The sequence below is a fragment of the Spinacia oleracea genome, chromosome 2, assembly GCF_020520425.1.
Source record: "Spinacia oleracea cultivar Varoflay chromosome 2, BTI_SOV_V1, whole genome shotgun sequence".
Classification (NCBI taxonomy): domain Eukaryota; kingdom Viridiplantae; phylum Streptophyta; class Magnoliopsida; order Caryophyllales; family Amaranthaceae; genus Spinacia; species Spinacia oleracea.
In genome coordinates this window covers 93418266-93429541 of record NC_079488.1, presented here as the reverse complement: position 1 = coordinate 93429541, position 11276 = coordinate 93418266, and the positions used below count along the sequence as shown (strand labels likewise).

General features: G+C 36.6%; 1 protein-coding gene across 4 annotated transcripts; it reads left to right on the top strand.

Moving 5' to 3' along the window:
- The first annotated feature begins 1706 nt into the window (after nucleotides 1-1706).
- On the top strand, nucleotides 1707-10431 carry LOC110790577 (adenylate kinase, chloroplastic). 4 transcript variants are annotated; one of them, XR_002533827.2, is made up of 9 exons: nucleotides 1707-2039; nucleotides 2509-2607; nucleotides 2987-3115; nucleotides 3191-3325; nucleotides 4040-4186; nucleotides 4309-4383; nucleotides 8366-8480; nucleotides 8819-8929; nucleotides 9905-10431. XR_002533827.2 is itself a non-coding variant. In XM_056837339.1 (8 exons), exons 1-7 carry the CDS (start codon nucleotides 1845-1847, stop codon nucleotides 8465-8467), a joined length of 882 nt encoding a protein of 293 aa, XP_056693317.1. In that variant the 5' UTR covers nucleotides 1707-1844; the 3' UTR covers nucleotides 8468-8480; nucleotides 8819-9027. The 4 variants fall into 4 exon arrangements, 2 of the variants coding, with proteins under 2 accessions (XP_056693317.1, XP_021851051.1); XR_002533828.2 differs by having other exon boundaries at nucleotides 9942-10346; XM_056837339.1 differs by lacking the exon at nucleotides 9905-10431 and having other exon boundaries at nucleotides 8819-9027.
- Nucleotides 10432-11276: the final 845 nt, after the last annotated feature.

Sequence of the window (11276 nt, the reverse complement as noted above, 5' to 3'; positions counted from 1 at the left end):
TATGATCAATCACCCCAAAATCTACTATCCAACTATCACTATATACCATATTGCAAGATATAAGTGTGTTAGAGTTGATACCTGCACCATTTGCAAAGGATGCAAAGTGCGATGTATTGTCAACCACGGGTTGTTTGCCCTTCATAGCTTTCATAACCTCCACGGGTTGTTTGCCCATCCAATCTACACCTCTCCAAACAAGTTCTATTTCAATCGCTATTTCAATCTCCAAACAAGTTCTAATAATTTAATTTTAGGAATTTTTGTCAGAAATGACCTTTTATATTCGAAAAATTGTGACAAATGACCTTTTAAAAAAAAAAGTTGTGAGATAGGACCCAAATCGGATTTTTTTGTTGTGAATAGGGACAAAGAGCCATTTTTCGGCAGACAAACTCATTTCCGGCGTTTACCACCACGTGCCTTGCACATGACCCCATTAAAATGATTATTTTTAGTTTTTTAATTCTTTCCCTCAAATATTTGCCCCCTTGTATAACTTCAGAAACTAAAACATATTCTCCTTTTCTCTCTCCAATTTGCTCTGTCTTGCTCGCCATTTTTGTGCTCAAATTTAGATTAAAACAGTTGGTTTCATGTCACCCGAGCTTCCAGCCGTTGCCTTGGGCGTCCCAGATTTGTAGAATATGACTCAATGGGTGGTGTATTTGGCAGATTTCGGAAAGGAGTCTTGAATTGGATCTTGGTCCCTCGTCATCAAACATGGATGGATGCATTTTCTGTCTTTTCTACAGAACAGAAATAGTTGTACATAATGGATAGATGTCCAAACTCCAAACTAGAGAAAACAAACAGAACCCATACTATCTCAGGAAAAAAAAATACCACGTGAAACAAACCTGCAGTTCATTTAGATTGGCAAGATAATTATTTATGTGACAATGACTAAGAACTCTCGATATTCAATCTAATTTGAGTTGTAGTTCCACAACCAATACACGAGACAGAAACTGACATTCATTCAAAATCCTGTCTAGCACCCAAAGGACTCCAAATGAGAGATGACAATCATTCTGTCAATCTATCATGTAAAACAGAAGCCAGCAAGAAAACATTAGCTTATGAACCCTAATTTTGAGAGTTCAAATATTGGAGGAATTGGACCAAAATATTTGGGGCTTTTACTCTTACCTGGTACGAATTGCAACGACTCTTAACGGGGATTGAATTTTTTTATTTTTTTTTAACTGTAGGCAACTAATTGAAGAAAAACATGAAGAAGCTTGAGCACAAAAATGGCGAGCAAGACAGAGCAAAGAGGAGAGAGAAAAGGAGAATATTTTTATTTTATTTTTAGTTATGCGGAGTTAATTAGGGGGAAAATATTGGAGGGAAAAAATTAAAAAAAATAAAATTAATCGTTTTAATGGGTCACGTGCATTGCACGTGGTGGTCAACGCCGGAGAAATGGGTTTGACTGCCGAAAAATAGGTCTTGGTCCTTATTCACAACAAAAAATCTAATTTAGGTCCTATTTCACAACTTTTTTTTTTAAAAGGTATTTTCTCACAATTTTTCGAATATAAAAGGTCATTTCTTACAAAAATTCCTAAAATTAAATTATTAGAACTTGTTTGGAGATTGAAATAGCGATTGAAATAGAACTTGTTTGGAGAGGTGTAGATTGGGTGGGCCTGGATAATGGCATCAGCTGAAATAAAAACGGGCTCACCAGATTACCGGCCTTCTTATGATTATCCATCGGCCACGCACGCCACTCCCTCCTCTCCGGTAGACAATTTCGCCTAAATTTAGAGAGAGAGAAAGACAGCGCCGACGTAGGAGGCGGAGCGAGGGATTCGGAGAGAGAAAATACCACAAATATGGCGTGCTCTGGATATTCTTCCATTTTAGGAAGCCCTAATTCCGCCATTCTCTCCCCTCCTTCTTTTACATCCTCTCCTAAATTAACCTCACTTTCCTTCAATCATCATCGTCCCAACTCCCTCCGCTTTGATCATTCTGTAACTCGACATCACTCGAGCATCAATCGTCGTCATCGTCATCGCAATTTTGTGGTAATTTTTCATTGATTTCTCTCCTGCATTCTTTGTAAAATCTCTGAATTTGGAAGTGAATTTGAGAGTGTCGGATTTAGAATCCTCAATTGGAGAGTGTTTTTTCAAGTAGGAACTTACCTTACATGTAGCAAGTATACTGTTTCGAAATTGGAAAAGTTGTCACCTTTCTTAAATTGAGTGACAACCAGTGTGCGGAAATGACCTAATTATGTGGATTTGCTGTTAATAGTAAAAATGACGTCCATCCTTGATTACTGGGGGTGGGAAGTGTTGGAATAATGTGATCAATACATTTACAGAGATGTAAGAAATGAAGATAGAGCAGGGGAATTCATTGCTTCTTTGAATGATTTCATAACCTCTTCAAAGATTCTGTGATTACGTAAATGATTATGATTTCCCTCCCTCTTCCAGGATTTGTTGTGATTACATAAGTTATTAATTGTGTTACTCATGATTGTGGTAGGTTATGGCGTCTACTAGTAACTCCAGGCCACTCAGGATCATGATATCGGGTGCTCCGGCATCTGGCAAAGGGACGCAATGTGAGCTCATAACTAACAAAGTAAGTTCATCTCCCCCTATTTCTCTTGTGACCTCATTATCTTGTGATTTGTGTCATATTGAGCCGAATGACGTCCATTGATTATGATAAAATTTTCTGCTGAAATGCTCATATCTCAGAAACTTATTTTGTAATTCCCTGTATTATTTTTCTTCTCTCATGTTTTCTATGTATGCAAATTGAGCTTGTTGTGGCTGTATTTACCTGTGTTCTTATGTTTGATGAAATGTGATTATGCTGCTTGGACTTCCTGATAGATGTCCAGGCATTCACCGAGAATCTACTTGATTATGTTAGCTATGAGTTCATTGCATGAACTTCTCTTTATGGGATTGCCCCTGAAGAAAACAAATGAATCAGGTAATCCTCGTATATGCAGTATGGTTTGGTGCATATTGCTGCTGGAGATTTGCTTAGGGCGGAGATTTCATCTGGTAGTGAAAATGGAAAACAAGCAAAGGAATACATGGACAAAGGACAGCTGGTTCCTGATGAAATAGTTGTGATGGTAATTTTCACAAACTTAGTTTGCTAATTTTTGTATTTTCTGTTGACAATTCCTTAACTTAACTGTTATATGCAGATGGTTAAAGACCGTCTGCTGCAGCCTGATTCACAAGAGAAGGGCTGGCTTTTGGACGGATATCCAAGGAGCTTATCTCAAGCAATTGCTCTAAAGGACTTAGGGTTCCAGCCTGACCTATTCATTCTTTTGGAAGTAAGGTTTTTGTTTGTCATCCTTTCATTACTTTTGTGCTGGCCAGTAATTAGATGATTTCCTTGCACCACAATTATATCTAAAGAGATTCTTACATACGCTTAAGCGTTTGCTAGTCTTTGTCCATCTTTTGCTTGATTTCCCATCAGATTTTTTTCTTTCTTTCGTTATGTCATAGCTGTGTCAGATATGTCTACTGTCTAGTACCATAATCAGTTCACGTATTGGTAACATATGAGTATATGGCCCTTTAGCCTCATGAAGAATTGAAGACCACCTCCCGAAACAGTTGCCTATAACCTCAGGTGTTTGAAAATGTTTCAGGAAACAGTTGATAAAAAAAAAGTTCTTGACCTGAAGTGAAAACCCATGTCCATACATTTCAGAGCAGCTCTTTCTAATGCATTGAATATCACTTCTCCCACGCTGTCTTTCTGTCATTTAAATCCTATACTTAAGAAATCTGATGCAATGATATTTTAGATATTCTGATATCAAAGTGAAAGTAGTATTAGGGACATAATGCATCAAATTCATTTGGTATGGCACAAACGGACTTTAATGAAGTGCTTCGGTCTTGGGATTTATACTTTATAGTATCTACACCATGGAAATTTAATTGGTTTCATCTGCTGAAACTGCGTGTCTGTGTGGCAAGCTGTGCCTATTGTGGTGTTCATAAGCTTTACTTGATTTTTCTAAATATATCTGCAGGTTCCTGAAGAATTGCTTGTTGAGAGGGTTGTTGGACGGAGATTAGATCCTGTTACTGGAAAAATTTACCACCTAACGTATTCCCCTCCCGAGAATGACGAAATTGCTTCCAGGCTCACCCAGCGGTTTGATGACACCGAGGAAAAGGTATGCGGTGAATCAATATTTGACCATGCTGCACATTTTCTTTTTATTATTATTTTTATCTTCTTTTAAGCGCATTATAGGCATTTTGTGACTACAATTTTCTCTTTCATTGTTTTTTTTAGGTAAAATTGCGTTTGCAAACTCATCATCAAAATGTGGAGGCAGTGCTTTCCATGTACGAAGATATAATTATTAAGGCATGTCTAGCTACCTTGTGCTTCTGTTTGTTATTCTACACATTATGTTTCCTTTTTTAAAGTGCATCAGGTGATGCTTCTTTGTTTATTGTCTGAATGTTTTGTTTATTTCTCTCACTGCCCCATAATGAACACATCTCTAGTTACAGAATCTGTGGAATATGGATAACTCCCAAAATAATTGTTTCATGTCCACCTTTTGATTGGGTTGAGTATTCTTTAATACCGAGATTTTCACATGCCATGATCTGAATTCTCCTAGAGTATATATTTGTACAAGTTAGCCATCTCTATCACATTTTGTGTTTTTTGTCATGACAGAGTGAACAGTTCTAGTTTCGGGCATGCTAATGGGTTGTGAAAAGCTGATTGTAGATTTTTTTTGTTCTTCTATGTTTACTTGTTGGGAGCATCTGGTGCCATTGAGTCATTGACTTGAGAACTTCTGAGTTCTTTGAGTATCACGGATGCCATCATTGCCATGTGTTTGTCCTTTGTCATTAAATCTTCAAGATGATAAAAGAAAAGATGGAAACACGTCTAGACTTTTAGGTATCCCTAATTAGCCTTTTATAGTAAGTAGAACCGAATGGAAATAACCTTCCTTCCTGATAAATAACACACTACAAACCTCTCCCACATGCCTTTGCCTACCCTCGAGCAGGGGACCTATCTGTCTCTTTACCCAAATTATCACATAATGTTTTCATGCATTTCCAAATACCCCTAAACACCTACTAATTCCTGACTCACAAGTATGGTTCCCTTTATCGAGTATAGTGGACCTTTTGCAATATGTATGCTGAAAGTGACAGTTACCCCAATCTATAGGTTTCTTTGGTCAACTAGATACGTGCAGGATTAGAGGATTAGATATATACTTGATGCCTGCACCTGATCGAGTACTCTGGTCTGGTTGTACCCCTTGTTTGATCCAGTTCAGTCTAGCTTTGTGTGTGGGGAAGAGTGACAAATGGAATAGGCGTAAAGAAATGATGAGAAATGCTTAACGAATTGGCAAAAATGGTATTAGAAAGTGTTGATATTTAGGGAAGAGGCAAATCGCGAGGCAATACTTTTACAATCATGTGGGGGTGAAAGAGAACTGAGAGGGTGGTGCTTAAGAATGGCAACAGGTTGGACCTTGTAGGATCTGTCTCCAACTCAATTAATAATCGGACCTAAAATCCAGGGTATGAATCCGAGTCTGACTCCGAATCACCTGATCTGAATACGAGTCCGCCAATCTCCACAACCTTTGACTCTGATTCCTACCCGCCCTGATTATCATATAGGGATTTCACTAAAAAAATCTACATTTAGCACAATCAAAGCAGAAAACCATCCAAAATTATGAGAACATCACATTCATTCTTCCGGAAGATTCTCACAATGATCCAACATTACTAATTAGTGGTTGTTTGAATTCTTGAACATAAAGCATAATTTTGGGAATTCTAATAATTAGATCTTTGTAATATGTCAAAAAAAAAAACTTTAAAACATTCAAAGCTACTTGATAAATACATTTAATTTTAAAAATAACCCATCAAATGCTTACATTAAAAACTGTTGTATATGAAAGAAGACTTTAATAAAATGACCAAAGAATGATGACGTTGTTGCGGAATCGCTGATGTTGAATTTCAGGATTTTCAGCTTTATGTGTCTTGATTTCACAATAGAATCTATTTCTCCTGTTGAGGCAGATGAGGCAGACGAAGTGTAAAGGTAGAAGATGGAAAGAGTAACACAGGTTTGACGGGAGAAGATGGAAGGAAAGAGGGGCATAGAAGAGAGAAATGGGGTGGCTGCTCAAGAAATGGGATTGCTAGGATTTTTAGGTTTAGATGTGGTCTTTTATATCATAGTCATTAATAGTAAGTCGTACTCAGGTCGGACGTTTGGATCTGCACAGGATCCGACTCTGACCAGCCTCCTTTTCGGACTCTGACTATTTTTGGCGGATTTGGATCGGACTTTTTCTTTCGAATCGGGTTGGACTCCGATCGGATTTGGATTAGATTGTCATCCCTAGTGAGTAGTGGTACTATCTGCTTGGTCACTTTTTGTGGGGTTAAAACAGAGTGATCTGTGTGGGAGATGATGTTAGAAGCCTATAGTTGCGTTATGTTGTTTTTTTTCGGGGTTTTATTGTTCGAAATTTGGCTTGTTTGTCCGTTCAGCAGCTGAAGTTTTATATGGATACTTATTGAAGTGTAGATTAGTAGATGTTGGCTAATATTGAGGATTAGGATTCGTGGTTGATCTTGAGATACCTGTCGCCACGAGATTGCGACCTTTGCCTTTGATCCTCAAACCTTAAGATACAGTAAGTGTCAAGATGCTCCTTGATCATCCTGGCTGAATTTTTAGGAGTGCTGCACATTAGTGGGAACTAGATATTACCCGAGCCATGCCCAGTTTTCTAAATATAAACATGAAATATATATTCCACGATTATTTAAAGTTTGTACATTAATCAACCGAATTACAGACGAAACAACCTGCAAATAGAAAAAGAGAAGACATTGGATTACTCAAACACTAAGCTTCACTTTAAATATGAACTATACATAAAAATGTCTGAGAATATAAGAGTTGTAATTCTATTGAGAAGAGAGAAGAAATGTAATGACGTTATGGAGAGAGAAAGAAATGAGAGAGGGGGAACTGGGAAGGAACGAAAGGGTTATAGGTGTAGAGTTATGGCAGAGAAGCTTACTTCATTGGAAAGAGTTTTCTATAATTACCAAGGGCCAAATGACAGTTGGAAATCTGGAATCTTATTTCATGAAATATAGCTTGTGAAATATGCGGGAAAATGGAGTAACTTTGGGAGGGAAATCTGACTCAGCAAACTCTACATTAATAGTAGTATATTATGTATTGATTACTGATTACCTGGCAATATATATGAGCTAATTGAAAGTTGAAATTTTGAGATGTTATCTGCTAAATGTGAATACATGGGTTATTTGGGAGTTAAGCGTTTAGAGCAACTCCAATGGTTACAAAATGGACCTGCTCAAAAAAAAATGAGCATGTGATCAGGTAGCCCACCATTGGTACAACAATGACATAAGCAGATGTTAAAACATTGAAGCTATTTTGGGCTACGTAGCTCAAAAAAAATATAGCTCAAATAAATAAATTATTTAAATTAAATATTATAGGGAGCTACAAAGTATTGTAGCACACCAATGTGATAATTTGTAGTTTTAATCAATTGTAGTTAGAAATTTGATGTGGCAAACATAGCCACAACATCTTGTAGCTCACCATTGGAGTTGCTCTTAAGGCCTCCACATCTGGGTTCACAGTTCTATACTACAGTTCATATGGGGTTTGAAGCGGCTCCTACAATAGTTGGAAAAATGCGAAATGGGATGTTTGGTACCCTAGATACTTAAGTGCTCCACTACTTCAGTTTTGAAGTTGCCTATGGGGTTTTCAGGGGCAAGTATATCCATGCTGGTTACTGTTAAATGCTACTAGTAGTTTACTAAAACTCTCAGCTACACTGATTCGTCAAATATACAGCTGGCAAAGGATGATCCAATTCATATAACTTACAGTTTCTTGTGCAAGAGAAATTGGGTTTCAAACACAATTTATGACTCGACTATGAAATTAACCTAATCTGAACAGTTTGAAACGACTAAAACAGTTGATATGCACACTTATGCCCCGGAATAAACCTGATAAAACTGCGTTTTGAGCATGATTTTATGGTCCGAAACTGAAATAATTACACTAGTCCGTGTTACTAATCTGGATAATATGTTTAATTGATTTGCTTCTCTGCCCTTCTCAAGAAATTGGATTTTTTTTCTTCTTTGAACAATTGTGAGTGGTATGTGCGGATGTGCCGTGCGTGAATGTCCAAGTTTTTGGACTGAGGCAATGTATTTTCATTTGAGAGGTGCCTTTGAATGTTATTGTATACTGTTATTCAGGAAGTGTTTCTTGTTGCCTGCAGGTTGATGGAAGTGCTTTGAAACAAGATGTATTTACTGAGATCGACATAGAACTGTCCAAGCTTCTGGAGCAAAAGACTGCTTCAGAATCTGTTGCAGCTTAAATTTAAACTAGTGGTGAGCCTACACTAGTACCCTCCCTTTCTCCTAGCCAAATATTCCCTTTTTTGTAACAAAACATCTGTTTATATTTTCTGCCGCTTGTAATCGTCTTGATTGTTGGTAATTCTTTTGTTGAAAGTTTTTGGTTGATATATTATGTAGAAGCAGCCTAGCTTTTATAAGAACTCCCAAAATTGGTTTTGCTGTAAACAAATGACAGAAATGAAGATTATTGCTTTTATAAACGAAAGCCTCCATGGCATTTGTACATCTTGCAGGCGTCATATTACTTATATCTATCGCGCTTAAATTCAGATACGTGTTCACTGATCTATTGTGAAAAGTGTGTGCAGACTTTTGCTTTGCATAGTGTGGCTCACTAAAAGTTCTAAAGTGTGGAAGAGTTGCAGGAAAGTTGGAAATCCAGACTTTTTAGTTGATGGTTGAAGTCAACCTTATATGAGGTATGCACAAAATTCATTGATTTGTTTATTTCCAGTGCTAGATATGTTGAACAATTTCCTACCTAAATATATTCAGGTGCACCTGTCCATTTCCTTCTTTTTTTTTCTCTGTGGAGGATGGAAAAATTCTGTTGCCGTTTGAAATAATTTACAAAAGTTTTCAAACGAAAGAATATGATTTACATGTTTGAAAAGAATATGATCAAAACTTGGACTTTTCCTTCTCTCCCTCCCTAAAAGACCCTTGAGCTACTGAAAAGCAAATTGTCAACGTGAGGATGCAGTCGAAGACGGGGACAGCATAGGCTGAACCAAACAAGACATCAAGGCTCTTTCCAAGCAACCAACCACTCCAATAGCACTATAATTCCCGGTTCGAGGCTCGCTTCCCACAGCATTATTATTACTATCATTCCCTAAACATAAAACGTTGCTATTTCTATCTATCCCACAAAGGAATCCCATTCCACCCCCGATTCTAGAGTATGATGCATTGGGGAAAGGGATTCGGATTCCGCTAGGGAAATTAGTACAATTCAGGAATGATTGTAGGTTAGGTGATGGTACTAATGCACAAACTAGTGTTTGGTTAGAGGTGTTGGAAATGGAAACAGTGGAAAGGGAATTGGATTGGGGGGGAATGGAAAGGAAACGAAGGGTTAGAATTAGGAGGAATGAAGTTGGGAATTGGAATGGGAAAGCCATAGAAATGATGGCTTCATTGTTAGGGGGGGAGAGAAAAAGAGTAATTAAGATCATGGAAGCTACAAATAATGAAATGAATTTGGGGTGTTTAAATTGTTAGGCAGAAAATAAACATTGAAATATTTATAGTCCCATTTTACGCGTTAAAATGAGAAGAAAATGTTTGTTTTAATTAAAAATGTAATAATTAATTAGGCATAATTAAGTAATAATAAAAGTAGTTGAATGACCAAGTCATAGTTTGAATAGTTCATTCTACGTATATGAAAGGTGTAGAGAAGAGGAGACTAATATAGGACTTAAGCAGATGCGTCAACATCGGAGCTACTCGGTTTAGTTGCTGCTGAGGTGGAAGCGTTTTGTGCTTGATTACGGGAAACAACCTCTTTACGAAAATAAGAGTAAAGCTGCGCACATTTGGAACTTTCCAAGACCCTACGTTAAATAACGGGAACCTTATGCATTCACTTGACACAAATAGACGCTACCGAGCAAGAACTTGCATGAGTCAACTTGGTTCGGGTTCGGGTTCGGGTTCGTGGAGGCCGGGAAGAAGGGTAAGAGATTCACTCCACCGTAAATGTGTCATAGTTCAGTGAAACTTTAATCCCCAACCTCGAGGTTGAAACTTTTATATCTATTTGTATAAATTTTTATATCACTCCACCGTAAACTTTTATATCTTTATATCATTAAATACTTACCTCATGTCAAAGGAACGGAATTTTTTTTGTTATAATTTTTAAACCTGGTACTTCTCCGTTTCTAAATGAGTGTTTATAATTTTTAAACCGGAAGTTTTTTAATAAGTGTCCGCTTTCTATTTTTGGCCATATATTTTTTCTACTTTTTCATCAATGGTGATTGTTTTTTCTTATGTATTCTACATTTTTCTCACTTTTTCATCCCCACACCCACTTTTATTTGTACTTTATGAATAAACAATTATATACTTTATCATTTTCCAAAAAGATACTCTCAATCTTTGTTTTTCTTACGCATTTTTCATTTTCCTTAATTACTCTGAATTCCCTCAATATGAACACTTATTTAAGAACGGCGGGAGCATATGGTTTCTTTGTTCTTTTTTAGCTGACACAATTATTTAGACACAATTGCCAATGTACGGTTTCAAACATTAATATGGTCGTTTATAAACAAGCAAAAATTATAAAAGTTTTGGAACATATTGGGTGATACAAATCTAGTAAGACTCACAATACTGTATTTTTTCTTAACTATGAATCACAAAAAAAAGTCGAATAAACTCGTGTGAATAGTGTCAAATCAAATGGTGTCACCTTATTAAAAAGGAATGAAGTACTCCTTCTGTATTTTAAAAAGAGATACAATTTTCTTAAACGATCGTTTTTTAGAAAGAGATACAATTTCATGTTTGAATGTTTTGGTATCCACTCCCCATTATATTAATATTTTTCTCTTTCTTGTGATCCCCACACTTACTCACATCATCTTTTAACTATAATAAATAATTCATCAACTACCCCACTTTCATCTTATTTTAATAAACTATCTACTCTTCTAAAATTATGTGCCGGTCAAAATGTATCTCTTTTTAAAATACAGTAGAGTATATTACTTGTACAGTCGTACATCACAACTAAACATCATTTAAAGAATG

Excerpts from the sequence above, each read along its gene's own strand:
- LOC110790577 (XM_056837339.1), top strand. The coding sequence starts at position 1,845 with ATGGCGTGCTCTGGATATTCTTCCATTTTAGGAAGCCCTAATTCCGCC. Across the intron at positions 3,116-3,190 it reads CTGATGAAATAGTTGTGATG|ATGGTTAAAGACCGTCTGCT; the intron begins GTAATTTTCACA and ends TGTTATATGCAG. Across the intron at positions 4,187-4,308 it reads TTGATGACACCGAGGAAAAG|GTAAAATTGCGTTTGCAAAC; the intron begins GTATGCGGTGAA and ends TGTTTTTTTTAG.